The following is a 15,845-nucleotide window of genomic DNA, read 5'->3' on the forward strand; positions in this document are numbered from 1 at the left end:
AAAAGTTATTTAAAAAAAAAGCAAACTCATTTATTGGTGCTAGGCATTCTTGTAGTCCATGTGGAAAAATTTAAAGTGGGTCACTATTTTGATTTCATTTCTGTGTGCTAGTAAGGTGTGATTTTGGGTGGGAAGGTCATCCTTGATGGGTCCCTTCTTGGATCTTCTAGATTCTAACATTGACCTCTACCTCCTCTGATTAATCCCTCTTGGATCTCTGAAATTTAGTGTGCTGAATCTTCATGGCCTTCTTTGACATCGATTTCAGATCCCTGAAGGAGCACTATTTTAGTTTGAACACTTTGAGATGTTGGTCCCTAACAGTTATTTCTGACCACCCTAGTACTTTTTCAGAACCCTCCATTTTTATAGTCTCCAGATATAGAGCCTATCTCTCCCTCTGGTTGTACTGGCTTCCATAGATGGCAATTTGTTAGAGGAACCCCCCTTTCCTATTCCCCATGGACTCTGGTTTTTATGCAGTTTTAAAGTGGAATTGGATTTTATTGATCATTCCTGGTGTGAACTTCAGGGTTCTACTTAAGCAATTACATAGGAATAGAGTTGTCTGCCTCCCATTCAGACAACCATCTTGGCAGGAAATCCTTCATCTTGGTAGGGCAAAATTCTGGTTTTAACAGCTCTTCTTACATAAAATGTTTATCATGGATTAAGATCATATGATCTTTCTTAGACATTCCAGGTCAAAGTCCACTCAAGGGAGATCATCCTAGTCAATTTCAATGGAAAAATAAAGTGAATAAAGAATCTTGCTTAGATTATAATGTGAATATGGATGGCTTATTTGGTGTTATAGATTTACAGGTAGATAAGACCTCAGAGTTCAATCCCCTCATTTTATAGATGAGAAAACTGAGTCCCAGAAATGTTAAGAGACTTAAAGATCACAAGGCAGTGATCTGAATTCAGGTTTTCTTGATTATAAATCTAGCAAACTAACTACCATACCAAGTACCCTCTCTGCATTAGTTTATCAGTACATATACCTAGGAAAATGAAAACAGATTATCAGAACAAATGCAGAGCAATTACAATGATCCTAGACTACTTGCTGTCACAGGAGCCTATAATTATTTTTAGGACTTTTTTTCTCTCTCAGGAATATTATCTAGTTGTGAAGTCATGGGACACCAGCATCACAGAAGGGTAAATAAAAACTGGTGGTGAGGGGCAGCTAGGTGGCACAGTGGATAGAGCACTGGCCCTGGAGTCAGGAGTACCTGGGTTCAAATCCAGCCTCATACACTTAATAATGACCTAGCTGTGTGGCCTTGGGCAAGCCACTTGACCCCATTTGCCTTGCAAAAAAAACTGATGGTGAGTGCAAACCAGCTGCAACATCATGAGTTACAACATGTATCCGATAAACTGCATAAAGGATATCACACCAAAGCCCTGCAGGAATAGAAAAGATGAGCTGATCATATGATAAGACTGAAAAAAAAAAGATGGACAATACAAGTGCTGTACTGAGCTCATGGAGTTGATCCTCAATTTACAGAAAGACAAAGATAAGAATCATCCAGGATGAGTGGCTATGGCTGGGTTATCAACTACTGCCTGGAGGAAATGCTTACCAAAGATGAAATCAAGATCCACTGAAGTATTTCCTCCCTATCCATAAAATACTTTTGCACATAGTAGGTACAAAATGCTTGAATATTTTATTTTCACCAACTAATTTTCCTTCCTAATTTTCCTTTTCTTACCTCGTTGCCTTTGTAGAAAACATCTGTATTTTTATTTTCACCTTTTAATGTTTTGTTACAAATATATAAAAAAATGTGAAAGATTGTAGGCTATAATCTGAGTATTTAAGCTTTGTCATTTTAAGCTTTGGTACTTAAATGTTTCCCCTAATGGCAATACAGGCCAAAATCAAAAAAAATAAAATGTTTACAAAATATCACTTTATTTGTTTTTTTACATATATTTGTTTCCATCTTTTGGCAAGCAAAAACAGTATATAAAACTATCATTGTTTATAATGATAATATATTTTTCCCCAAAAAATACATAGTTTTCCCCAAGAATAGCAGACCATGTAAAACCAACCAAGTATTTTTAGTGTAGAAATACTAAATATTAATGCTGATATCATACTGGTCTAATCATAGTTAAGGAAAATTAAAACTGAAAATTCTCTAGTTAAACCATGTGACATGGTAGCTTAAATACATACAAACCCTGATAACTCATATAGATTGAATATAATTAAAATATTGTGAATTTTTCTTCAAGTTTTATATCTTAATATTTTAATGACAGTAATAATGTGATAAGCGCTATACTTTTTTTTCTTTTAAAAAATGCTTAAAAGATGAAAATGTATGATGATTCCACTCTGGACCAGATACATTTTGGAGTGATTTTTTTCTTCTGAAGTACAATTGAGAATGGAAATCGATTAGTTTAGACAATCTAATAGTAATCTAATAATAAATATTTATATGGTGCTTCAAGGTTTGCAAACCTCTGCATGTGTTATTTCGTTTGATCCTCAACAAGAGGTAGGTGCTATTATCTGTATTTTATAAATGAGGAAACTAAGGATCAGAGAGATTATGTGAATTGCTCAGGGACACATAACTAGTAAGTGGCTAAGGCAGGATTCAATCTCAGGTCTGCCTGATTCCAAATCCAGCCTGTAAAACTTTTGTCCCTTAGCTGCCTCTAGAAAAGGTTTTTAAGCCAAATTAATTATTCTGCCAATTTACTTATATATTGGTATAGCTGATCTGTAAAAGCCTCCAATGAAAATTTTTCCTTCACTCTGGCTCTTCCTGCTGACCCCATTGTAGCTTTTAAGGAAGGATCTCTGATAAACTTTTCCATTGCTTTAGAAAACTGTAATGGGTCAGGTTCACATAAAAATCCTGTTACATTATCGACAATAGACTCCAAAGGTCCACCTGAATTCACTGCAATGACAGGGCACTGCATGTACATGGATTCCACAGGAACGATGCCAAAATGCTCATTGCTTGGTGTATAAAGCACACAAGTACAATTATGGAGAAGAGAGATTTTTTCTGTATCTGAAAAAGACCTCAGGAATGTAACATGGTGGTTAAGGTCAAACTGGTTGACTGTATTCTTCAGTTCTCTATAATACTCTACATTTTCCAGGACTCGTTCATCATAACCACCAGCCATTATTAGATGAGTTTTTTCCCAATCTTGAATATCTAATCTTCTTCGCAGTTCAAGTAATGCTTCTAAAGCTAGAGTTAGATTTTTCTTTCTTTCATATCTGTTGATTGAAAGAAAAACAAACTTCTTTTCTTTAGGAATTAAGTTATCGAGAACTGCAGGCACTATACTGTCAAAGGTGTTGACATTCAAAGAAGGGTAGAGGACATCTGGGTTTATGTGGGCTAGGGACTTGAAAGTGTTCTTAAAAACATTTGCCGTGAAGGAGCTATTGACTACAATGCAATCTGCCATGCCAGTAGTATATTCTTCCACCCAATCAATGGGGATTCGGTAGAGTCTTTTGAGAAAAGAATTTCTTTGAGTGAGAAGTAAATCAGGAAAATGGCAGTAAAACAATATCTTCTTCCGATGTCTGGCCAGTCTAAACACTGGGATACAAGCAGATACCTAATTAAAGTAAAAATGAAAACTGGTTAAGAAAATTATTTTTATTCATTATTTCAAGAATTCTTCCTGCTTTGTATTGTGTAAACTTGAGTCCACAAATTCGATGAGGCTTCCTCTAGATCAGGTATGTACCACCCTTGACTCTGTGGGCTACCTGCTACTCTCAAAATCAATTCACTCAGCATCATTACATCTTATTATGATAATCATGATAATATGGGTCACAATTTAGTCACAAATAAATATAAAATTACATATATATGTATATATACACACACAAACACACACACACACACACACACACACTCTTGACAAGTTTTTGTTGGACAATGCAGTCTAGAGGAGCTAAAAATTTGGACATCCATGCTCAAGATTTTTATATCCTCCTTCCTACAGAAAAACTGCATACACAGAATCATAAATTTGGAAGTAGAGTGGATCTTAAAAGTCACTTTGTCCAAGTTTTTAATTTTTATACAGTAGGAAAGTAAGAGAGGTCAAATAAATTGTAGAGGCAAATTGGGATAGAATGCAAGGTTGTAAAGAATAGTAATAAGATTTGGTGACTGATTTCTAAACTCACCTGCAAATTCACAAAAGTAACCTGAAGAATATCTTAGTATTCCTTATCTAATTTCTTATAGCATCAAATATATATTGGAAACTTCTAACTAATGTTGGATTTAATTTTTCTATTAAAATAATTCTTACGCCTCTGCAAAATTGCATTGATCCTAATCACCTTCAAATAATGCTGTTTCCTCATTACTAGACAAAGGATGAGCTTATACCTGAATCAGATCCTCTGATACAGAAACTCAGGGAAAACCAAACAAAAATGTATGGAAAAGAGGAAGAGAATATAAGAATATATATTGACACTGCATAAAAATTACTTGATAAGTACTATCTAACCCTTTGCCCAGAGCTCAGCACATATAGTAAGTGCTTAATAAATGGCTATTGTCTGACTACTTCTGTCCTCTATGCCAGTTAAATTGCTCTCATTTTATATCTTAACTCTCCCATTACAGGATCCCTTTTTTTTCCCCTTCTGGTTTTTGCAAAGCAATGGGGTTCAGTGACTTATCCAAGGTCACTGCTAGATAATTAGTTGTCTGAGGCAGAATTTGAATGCAGGTCCCTCCTGACTCCAGGACCAGTGCTCTATCTACTGTGCCACCAAGCTGCCCCAACAGGATGCTTTTCTAGAAAAATCAGAGTTGTAAAGACAAAATAACCCTAAAAATTTAGTCCTATGATCATTTTAGAGATAAAAAACACACCTAAAGAGGTTAAAATCCCAGTTATTGTAATCATTAAAAGATCCACTGAAGGAACCCTGTATGTTCAGACTACAGGAAACAAGGAAACCAGATCTATCTTCAAATATTTTGATGGTACTGGGGAAAGTATCATTATATTCAATTTTATTTGAATATTTGGCAAGGTAGTTGGGAGTTAAATGATCTTCCCAGGGTCACAGTCAAATTTCTGAGGTTGAATTTGAACTTGGATCCTCCTGACTTGAGTAATAAATACTCTATCCACTGTGCTACCTATCTGTCCCTGGAAGGTATTATTTTAAACTGAGAGGAAAAGACCATCTAGTCCAATCTCCCTGTCCAGATGAGGAAATGGAGTCCAACCAAGATTATGACTTGCCCAAGATCATACATTACTTTAGGGATTCAAACCTGCATCCTCTGAAACCCTTGTAACATATAGAACGTTTGCCTGGGCCCAGAGAGAAGAATCGAGCACAATAGATGCAAAATAATTCAGTTCAATTTAAAGGAAAAGCATTTAGAACTGTTAGAGCTGTTCAATTATAGAATGAGCTGCCGTAATGGACAATCAATGACCTGACATTGGAAGTCTTAAAGCAAAACTTCATAGAAGAAATTCTTGAACAATTAAAGATCTTTATAGAAGAATCTTTTTAGATTCTAAGATCCTTTAGATTCTAAGAAACAAATTGATTTGACCAGGAATATGTATGTGAGGGTCAAGGTATTTTTATTTGGGCAATAATTTTTAGTTAAAGCTAATTATTTCTCTTTAGAGTAAATATACTCCCAATAGTTTTGTTATCTAGAGTAAATATACTTCCAATAGTTTTGTTATCTTATGTAGGGTTGTTGGGTTTTTTTTTTGACAGAAGATTCTTTTTAAAAGGAGATCAAGATCACAAATTTAAGATGAGTGTCAATCTCTCCTCATTTTTCAGATGGGGAAATCTAGATCCAGAGAGGATTTAATATTTTGTAAAGACACAATACACAAACATTTATCAGATGCTTTTATGTGCTAGATATTGTGTCTCTCTATGAAAAACAAAAACCAAAAAAACCCAAATACATGATCCCAACCTTCAAAGAACCACATCCTTAAGAGAAACAACATGTAAACAACTATGTACATATATGAAACAGAACAAGATTAAAAGTAATCTCAGGGGCAGCTAGGTGGTGTAGTGGATAAAGCACCAGCCCTGGAGTCATGAGTACTTGGGTTCAAATCCAATCTCAGACACTTAATAATTACCTAGCTGTGTGGCCTTGGGCAAGCCACTTAACCCCATTGCCTTGCAAAAAAAAAAGCAATCTCAGATTGAAGGCATTTGGGAGGTTGGTGGGATTAGGAGATGGAAGAAAATTAGATAGAAGGGAATCACTTTGCTGTAGAAAGGTGGGATTTGAGCTGAGTCTTGATGGAAGCCAAGAAAGTAAGGAGCCAAGAAAGCATGCCATTACTTGCAATTCATTTGTTTTTACAAAAAATTGCTATTTTTACTATGAAAACTATAGCAGTGAGATGGGAGGCATGACACTTGAAGTTTTCTAGGAGTTTCTACCTTAGGTAATTTAGTTTTGCTTTTAAAAAAAAAGACATACTGAAGTTCTCTTAGAAAAGAGTTCATTAACCTCCTTTGGTTTCAATTTCCTCATCTGCAAATAGAAGAGGTTGAATTACATGATTCAGGTTGAATGCAAAAGCACTGTAATAAAAGTATATGTCAGGGAGTGGCTAGGTGTTGCAGTGGGCCAGTTCAAGAGATATAGTTTCTGGGTAATTAATCATTTTATTAATCATTGCTAGGGGTGGCTAGGTGGCATAGTGGATAGAGCACTGGCCCTGGAGTCAGGAGTACCTGAGTTCAAATCCAGCCTCAGAACTTAATAATTACCTGCCTGTGCGGCCTTGGGCAAGACACTTTAACCTCATTTGCCTTACAAAAAAAAAGTACATGTGAGGCATACTTCAAGGGAGAAAATTAGAGCCAACTGGCTTTAATTTTAATAAAAACAGTCGACACCCACTGTTTCCAACTTTATTAGTTACTTATTTTGAGGTTAGAAACCATCTAGCCCAGTTTCCTCCTTTTACATTTGAGGAATCTGAAGAGGAAAGAAAATGACTTCCTCAAAGTCAGTCATCATAATGTGTGGCAAAGTTGGGGCTTTGGTCTCATCTCTAGTTCAGGTGTTCTTTAAAACATGTAGCCCATCCTGACCCACCTATCCTCAATGAGGTGCCTTCCATAACATCTATATAACTCACTGTACAGCAAAGGGAGTGGGATTTGGAAGCCAAGGCTCTGGGTTCAAGTTCAGTCTCCAGACACTTCCTATGTGTGTGAACACAGAAGCCAGCCAATAAACATAAAGAGTCAATGAACGTTTATTAGAGGTGTTGGGGTACTGCTGCAGTGCTGGGAAGGAAAAAGTTAAAAAAAAAGGTTCCTGTCCTCAAAGAGCTCGCTGGCATTGTAATGAGGGGGCAAAATGCAAGCAAGGTGCAGAGATGATGTGGGGCAGGACCTGGAGGGCGAGCCGGACACTGCGCAGATGGCAGGGATGCAAAGACAGGTGGGCAGTCGCTGCCCTCAAGGAGCTCACAGTCTAACGGGGAGACCGTGGGCAAACAACCACACACGAAGGATAAGGCAGTGATGATTAAAGGTGAGAAGGCCATCTAATAAAAGAAATAAATATGCATTTATAAGCTCTTTCCAGCCTTAATATGATATGTTAATAATAACATTTGTTATTGATCCCAGAGTGGTAACAGCTAATCAATATTACTTAATAATGTTAATTGTGCCAATAATAAGAAGCAGAATGAGAAACATTATTAAAATGATTGGTAATAAGCAGTATTTGTTGATCCGGGAGCTTAGCATCAACATTAACTGAATGCTCACAGTGCCTCCGGGAGGGGTGTTGCTCTCAGGCTCACTCCCGGGGGGTGGGGACACTGAGGCAGGCACCGGCCCGGGTCCCACGGGCCGGGCCCAGGTGGGCTTGGGGGCGGGACTCCACGCCGGCCCTACCTGGTCGCACACGATCACGTCCATCTCCTCGCCGCTCAGCAGCAGGATGTAGAGCGCCAGGTAGAGCATGCGCAGGTAGGCGCAGAGCGCGGCGCCGCGGCCGCCCCAGCCCAGGCCGCGCGGCAGCCAGTCCCCCGCGCAGCGCACCTGCAGCTGGCGGCTCTCCGAGAAGCAGCGGCTCGGGTCGTAGTGCGCGGTCCACACGCGGACGCGGCAGCCGCGGGACTGCAGGGCCAGCGCCGCGTCCAGCACCAACCGCTCCGCGCCGCCCACGCCCAAGTCCGGGTGCACGAACAGGACCGAGGGAGCGCGCGCCGCCCGGGGCTGCATGGCGGCCGGGACCGCGGGCTTCGCGCTTGCGCAGACCGCCCCTGGAGGAAGCCTGCTCCGAGACCGGGTCCCGGCGATCGCGGCGGCGCAGACTCGAGGGCGAGCCCCGCCCCCTTCCCGGCCCCACCCCTCCCCGCCCCGGCCGGGCTGCTGTCTGCGTGGCGTTGGCTCCATTTCTCCGGCCCCACTCTGCCTTACGAATGACTCCTCCCCCTCCCGGGGGCTTGAATGAATTTGGACACGTTTGCTAAAAGTTGAGAGTGTCTCCGATATTGCCTGAAGGCTTCCTGCGTGGTTTTGTATGCCTCTTTTTTTTTCAGCGCGTGACATTCACTTTCATCTACTTTTTCTTGTTCAGAAACGGAGAACAGATACGAGGCTGCTACAACTTTTTTTACCTCTTTTGAGATTCTTTCCATTTTAGAGCAGGCACTTGGTCGGGCACCACAGGAAGCTGGTGTCCCTCCGCCCCTCCCCTCCATCCCTAGAAGCCCCCGGCGTAGGCCCGCGCTGGTGGTTGCCGTGACTGCCGCAGCCGCCGCAGCCGCCGCAGCCGCCGGAGCCGCCGGAGCCTCCGTTACCGAGTCGCCTGCGTCGTCCTCTGCAGCGATGGTATACCTCGCCGCCCGGGTGCTGCCCAGCTCGGCTGCGGTGTCGCCGCCGGCTCTGGAGGGCCCGGCGGGCGGGCGGGTGGGGCGGGCCGCCGGGGGCTTCTCCGCCGCTTGTACCAGACGGGCTTTTTTCTCTGTTCACAGCCGGGGCCTACTCCCAGCGGTACCAACGTGGGCGCCTCGGGCCGGTCTCCCAGCAAAGCTGTGGCCGCCAGGGCCGCGGGATCCACGGTCAGGCAAAGGTAAGAAGCGGCCCCGGGCGGGCCTCGAAACAGGGCCCCGTCCTCATCGTCTTAAGACGGAGAGATGGTTGGAGAAAGCGCTTCTCGAGCCCTGCGCCACTGCGCGTGTCTCCTGCCATCCCGCCGCTCACTATTTTTTATTTTTTTGGTTTTTGCCCAAGGCCACGTAGCCAGGTAATAAGTATCTGAGGCCGGATTTGAACTCAGGTACTCCCGACTCCAGGGTCGGTGCGCTATCCACTGTGCCACCTAGCCGCCCCCAGTCATTATTTATTAAGCTTCTGCTGTGTACCAGACACTTTGCAAAGCGCCGGGGTACGTGTTAGTTAAGCTCTCATCTCGGATCGCACATGATTGATGCTGCATACATGATTGCTGGACTAAGGAATTTGGGAGAGACAGCAGGAGCCTTCAGTCGGTAAATGTTTATTCGCTCCTCACTTCAAGGCTGACACTGTGTTATGCATTGGAGACAGGAGGAAAGGCAAAGGGACAGCTCACTGGCTGATAGGGTGGCAAGAAGAAGCAAACGACTCTGTACCCCCTAGCCATAGACGGAATATATTGGAAATATGTAATATGTTTGAATAATGTAATTTCTAATATAAATATATCGGAGATATGTAATATTTTGGAACTATATAATTTCCAATATAAATATATTGGAAATGCATAATAAATAATTGAAGGCACTAAATTATACTTAAATGGAGAATGGAACCGATGACCTGATTTGGCCCCTGTTCAGTTCTTTAAATATTTAATAAGAACTCATTCTTCAGGTAATATTTTGGATCCAAGGCGGGGGGGGGGGGGGGAACATTTTCACCCTCAAGGAGTTTGTTTTACTTGCTGTTAGGAATGAGTCAAAATAGCATTTACAAAGATTAATAGATACAATGTAATTTGAGGAAGGAGAGAGCACAAATTAGGGATGAGGAATGATAGCAAAGGCTTCACTGAGGAGGGTGGTTACCAGATGGAGAGGCAGAAATGAGGAGAGAGATCATTTTATGTGAGTAGAGAGGGATGTTACTAAGTAAGGCTTATAGGTGAAAGATGGAATTATAAGTTTGGGGTGCTAGTTGATAAATTGTAATAATTTGCACGATGGGGAGTCATGAAATAAGACCAGAAAGGTAAGCTGAAGCCAGTTTATGGAAATCCTTAAATAGCACATTTAGGAATTTGGTTATCATTTTTGGAGGCACATCAGCTGAAGAGTAGCATTATCAAGCTTCTCTTTTAGGAAGATTTTCTTTAATGGTTGTGTGGTTTGCTTGTTTGTTCAATGACATCCAGGATGTCAAGAGAATTGAACATAATTGAGTGAAGACTGGTCAAAGTCACCAGCTTCACTTGGGTGACTAGAGATAATCCTGGAAGCAGTGGGAGACCTTGGCCTTAAACAAGGTCTTTAATAGGTTTCAGTTGGGTGGCAGCTGGATTAGGAAGGTGAGATTATTCAGAGGAGGGGTTGTAGTTGACTGTCAATTGTAGAGAAGCCAAGTAGGATGAGTATTTTTAAAAGACCATTAAGGGACTGCTGGGTGGTGCAGTGGATAGAGTATGGGCCCTGGAGTCAGGAGTACCTGAGTTCAAATCCGGCCTCAGACATTTAATAATTACCTATCTGTGTGGCCTTGGACAAGACACTTAACCCCATTGCCTAGCAAAAAAAGAAGTTAGAAGTTAAAAGCTTGTTGGTAGCCTTAGATTGAGCAATTAGAGTGGTGGTGAGGTCAGAAGCCACATGAAGGGTTGAGAAGTAAATAGTCTGCAGGAAAATGGAAGTAAATAACAGAAAACTTTTTTAGGTGTTTGACAGTGGAAGGGGGAAATGATATTGCATATCAAGGACTAAGTAAAAGTTTTTTAGGGAGGACTGAAGGAGAAGAAAATGATTAAAAAGCATCACTTCTGGAAGAGGGAATGTGTTTGAGGGCACAAGTATAATGTTTGGTCAGGACAAAAAAGAATAAGTGAAGATTTTTAAGGTAATGCTTACTGTGGATGGTCTTGATTTTCATTATAGTAGGAAGAGAAGTCATCTCCTAAGAGTTGGAGTGGGGAGGGGAGCATTTAGAGACTTGAAGAAAAAGGATTTAGTTTGGAACCACTATTGCTGGGACAAAATAGTTAATCTGGGAAGAATAAAAATATAGCCATGATGATCCAATTTGAATAAGACAAAAATTAATATTAATGATTTCAGTCAGCATTATTTTGTGACTTTCAACAGAATCTTGGAGTGAAGAAGACAAGTGGTGAAAATGATTCTGGATTGAGGATAGGGAAGGAATTCTGGAAGAACGTGAAAGAAAAGAATTCAAGAGTGATTACAATGAACCAGAGTACTAAAATTGTTAAAGTAGGAAAATGAGAGAGATATGGCTGGAGAGAAAAAGGAGATATGATAGAAATGGAGATTGCCAGAATAACGAAAATTGTCTTAAAGGAGAGGCAGAATGACAGATTTTATCATCAGAGGGGAATTTCAGAATTTGAAATAAGGGAATGACCCACATTGTTTGATTACCATTTTTTGGTCATTTTTGCCAATCTTTTCAGTTTGAAGCAGGAATTTGCAGTTTCACTTCTACATTTTCCTACTCAGTAAACTGTCTCACTTTTAAGTCTAGGATTAATTATGTTATTTGACATTGAAAGTCCTTTACAACTTAGTTTCAAACTACCTTTTCAGCACAGTTCAGTCAAACTGATCTTTTCCTCATACTTGGTATCATTGCTACTCTTGCATTCATTATCATACAGCTGAAATGCATTCCCTTAAGTTTCTAGGATCTTTGGTTTTCTTTAAAACTGCTTTGGTTTGGGCAGCTAGGTGGTACAGTGGATAAAGCACCAGCCCTGGAGTCAGGAGTACCTGGGTTCAAATCCAGTCTCAGACATTTAATAATTACCTAGCTGTGTGGCCTTGGGCAAGCCACTTAACCCTGTTTGCCTTGCAAAAAAAAAAAAAAACAACCAAAAAACTGCTTTGGTCTCTTCTGTGCATGAATGAATGGACTTGGGATAGGACGGGAGCAAAAAAGTGAGTGTGGGGGTGGGGCAGAAAAGCAGAGGAAGAGCAGAAAGAATGAACAAAGAATGAATGAATGATCTTGACCTAGCCTACTGCCAACAAGGAAGTTAATGAGAATTAAGCTTCAAGAATAAATTCCTTTCTTCCTTGTTGAACTTCAGAATCAAATTTGGTTAACTTGAAGAATTTTGACTTAGGCCCTCCTATTTTTTTTTCTTTTTCTTTTTTTCTGAGAGTTTAGTACCCAGGGTCTCAACAGCTGTCGTCAAGTATCTGAGGCCTAATTTGAACTTAGGTCCTTCCGACTCCAATGCCGATGCCTCCAAACTGCCCCCTTAGGCTCTCCTTCTTTATAATTAGGTTTATTTTCAGGGGGAATGTGGAAATTTATTTGATAGAAATGTTTTCATTTTTATGATACAATTGTCCAAATTCATTATTGTTTGAATTGATTCTTTAAAAATAAAATGAAGCTTAGTTCGTTATATTACTAATGTTAAAAGGAAGAAATTAAATATCACTAAATTTTTAATTTATTTTTATTTTTATTTTTATTTTTTTTTAGGAAAAATGCCAGCTGTGGAACAAGGAGTGCAGGTCGTACAACTTCAGCAGGCACAGGGGGCATGTGGAGGTTCTATACTGAAGATTCTCCTGGGCTCAAAGTGTAAGTTAAAGAAACATTTAAATTAAATTCCACATTTCTTTCAGTTATTGCTTCTTGTTTCTGATAACCTTCTGCTTGATTAGTATGCCTGGTACTTCAGGTATCATCCACTGGTCAAGTTGGACCTGTTGTACTTTTAGGAGTCATTGATCTCTGACTTATCCTCCAGAATGATTGGTAGATTCTGGATTGAGATATATAAGAGATTTGGTTGAGATGTAGGAGTCAATTGCCTCTGTTTAGTTCAATGTTTTTAATTAGTAATGTGGAAGAATATTATATAATTATGTAATTACTAACTACACATGACCAGCTATTAGGAGATAGCTAGGTGACACAATGCAGGGCAGTAAGTCAACATAATATATTAGTTGACTTGAAGGGTCAGATGTAATAAGATAAAACTTAACAAGAAATACATAGTCTTAAGACTTTGGATCAAAGCATCAACTGTACACAAGGGAGATATTAGAACAGAAGTTCTGTGAGAAAATTTGTGATCTGCAGGCTCAATTTGAGACAATTCAATGAGCAGGTGGAAAAATTAATATCTTAAGCTGCATTAACAGGAGCATAGTGTCAGAAGAAGGGAAATACAGTTCAACTGAATTCTTGTTTGTATCATATTTGGTGTCTTAGGTCCAGTGGAAGTGCCATATTTTAGAAAAAAATGGACAAATTAATGCATGCTTTTGTTGATCAGGGCAACCAGGATAATTAAGTTTATGGTCTAGTTTGATTGGTTGAAGAACTGGAAATGCTTAGGGAAGGGAAGAGGCAACTTGGGGAAAGACCCTTAAAACTTAACTGTCTTCATATATTGGCAATGAGAAGAAGTTAGCTTTTTTTGTTTGTTTGCTTTCCTGTGTTAGGAACCAATGGATAGAAACTTTAGGAAACCAGCTTTTGGCACAATATAAAGAAAAACAATAAAAAAACTACTTATTCATTTTCTTAAATAGTTAGAACTATTTCCAAAGTGGAACCTGATGGCATTACCCAAGTCACTTCAGTTTTCTAGGCCATAAGTTTCCTCATCTAGAAAACGAGAAAACTGAAATAGGTAACCCCACAGGTCACATGGAGCTCCATTATCTAACGTACTGTCAAACTTTAGAATTGGATGGAATCAAATGAAGGACTAGCATCTAGTCTTTTGAGAATAGCAATTTGAATTATGTGATGTTCTGAATAATCTGGTTTTGGCTTCTAAGTTAAATTTTTTTTTCTTTTTTTGCGAGGCGATGGGGTTAAGTGGCTTGCCCAAGGCCACACAGCTAGGTAATTAAGTGTCTGAGGCTGGATTTGAACTCAGGTACTCCTGACTCCAGGGCTGGTGCTCTATCCACTGCACCACCTAGCCACCCCCTAGGATTAAATTTTTGAAGTCTTATTACACCTGTATGAAAAGGAAATCATGTGTGTCTGAGGGGTAAAGTAAAATTTACCTCATCAGAGTGTGTTATGTGAATCCTCCAATTTGCCCTTTCCTTAGATCATCATGTATTCAAACCTCATATCCCATGATGCAAATTTTTTTATAATTCATTATTATCCTGTGTATTTTACCTCTATTCTATACTATATATACTTCAATCACTAGTTTTGTCTTTTAAGAAAATGTAATGGTGATACTGTTCTGAATCTAAAATATAAATTCGGAATGAAGTGTTTGTATTAAATTTATTCTGATTTTGTAAATTAGAATTATGTTGCTATCAATTTCAAAAATAGCGTTTTAGTTTGGAAATTTTTTTAAAATTGCATTTACAAAGAGCTTTGGCTATTTATCATTTTCTAATGTATATAATATTTCTAGTTTAAGTGGGGTTTTTTCCTGGGTGACTGATAATTTTTATAATACTGCTAAAGGCATTCATTACTTTTTTCTTTTTTTTTTTCAGTGGTCCTGTTCCAGTATTGGTAATGAGTCTTCTGTTTATTGCTTCAGTGTTTATGTTGCATATTTGGGGCAAGTACACACGTTCATAGATTCAACTGCATCCATCTTTCTGTCAGCAGTTTCTGGACCAAAAGCATGGTGGACTTTGTGTGCATGGAGAGAGATCTTTTGAAAGCTTACTGTTTTATAAGGAACTTAGAAAAAATACAAGTTGATTTTTCAAGATCTTTTTTAATTTGTCTATAATTAACTTTTAAAATTCCTTTATATATCATGTCTGTTTTCTGAAGCCCACCTGTCATAGGTGACATCTTCCTAAAGATTTACAGGTTAGGCATAATAAAATGGCAAGTACAAATGAAAATTTTATGCTGTCTCATGATTTCTCCTCCCAAATACAGCACTGTATCATTTATTGTATATCACTTCATATGTTGCAAATTATTTGAAAATACATTTGTGTATCTCAGCCAGATAATTGTACAGGAAAATTTTGTTAAATTGAATTGAGACTTTCTGTGGAACGTTGAAAGTTTCTAATGTGCCTCCATAAACTCACTTGAATATAAAATTGATTGTGCTAACCTTTTCATATGATTTTCCAAAGCAGAGAAAATATAGTTTAGAGATCATTAATTTCATATCAATGTTTTTTTACTTGGTTATTGTTACTAAGGAGACCAATAATACTGTGTTGAGGTACATAACCTGGGCTCCTAAACTTTTCCACTTTCTACTTGGTAGCATTTTGGGAGGGAGGAGGAAGGTATTTACTAAATGGTAAGAAGATTATGACCTCTTCTGAATCCAGCCTGTTTTTTTTTCCCTATTTTTTTCCTTTGCTCTATTTTATAGACTTAATGATGTTAAATGTTGGTATATGGAGTAACTTATGTTTACATAATACAAACCATTGTTTTTTGTTAAAGTACAAATTAGTCTCTTACAAGTCTTCTTTCCCTAAAATTAAAAAAAAATATTTGAATACTATTTATGCTTAGCAAATAACTATAAATGTAATGTTGCTTATCAAGTGTAATGTAAACTTTTTGAGTTGAGTATTACATACCAGACCAGTCTCACTAA

General features: G+C 39.0%; 2 protein-coding genes across 2 annotated transcripts; one reads left to right on the plus strand and one right to left on the minus strand.

The window, feature by feature from the left end:
- Positions 1 to 939: 939 nt before the first annotated feature.
- On the minus strand, positions 940 to 8,363 carry ALG2 (ALG2 alpha-1,3/1,6-mannosyltransferase). The gene is made up of 2 exons (XM_074196727.1): positions 7,961 to 8,363; positions 940 to 3,624 (listed from the first exon to the last, which is right to left on the minus strand). Exons 1-2 carry the CDS (start codon positions 8,288 to 8,290, stop codon positions 2,722 to 2,724), a joined length of 1,233 nt encoding a protein of 410 aa, XP_074052828.1. The 5' UTR covers positions 8,291 to 8,363; the 3' UTR covers positions 940 to 2,721.
- A 461-nt stretch (positions 8,364 to 8,824) lies between these two features.
- SEC61B (SEC61 translocon subunit beta) lies at positions 8,825 to 15,330 on the plus strand. Its single transcript, XM_074196728.1, has 4 exons — positions 8,825 to 8,902; positions 9,046 to 9,143; positions 12,755 to 12,856; positions 14,761 to 15,330. The coding sequence occupies exons 1-4, from the start codon at positions 8,900 to 8,902 to the stop codon at positions 14,846 to 14,848; spliced, it is 291 nt and encodes a 96-aa protein (XP_074052829.1). The 5' UTR covers positions 8,825 to 8,899; the 3' UTR covers positions 14,849 to 15,330.
- The last annotated feature ends 515 nt before the right edge of the window (positions 15,331 to 15,845 follow it).

The sequence above is a fragment of the Macrotis lagotis genome, chromosome 8 (genome assembly GCF_037893015.1).
Source record: "Macrotis lagotis isolate mMagLag1 chromosome 8, bilby.v1.9.chrom.fasta, whole genome shotgun sequence".
Taxonomy (NCBI): Eukaryota; Metazoa; Chordata; class Mammalia; order Peramelemorphia; family Peramelidae; genus Macrotis; species Macrotis lagotis.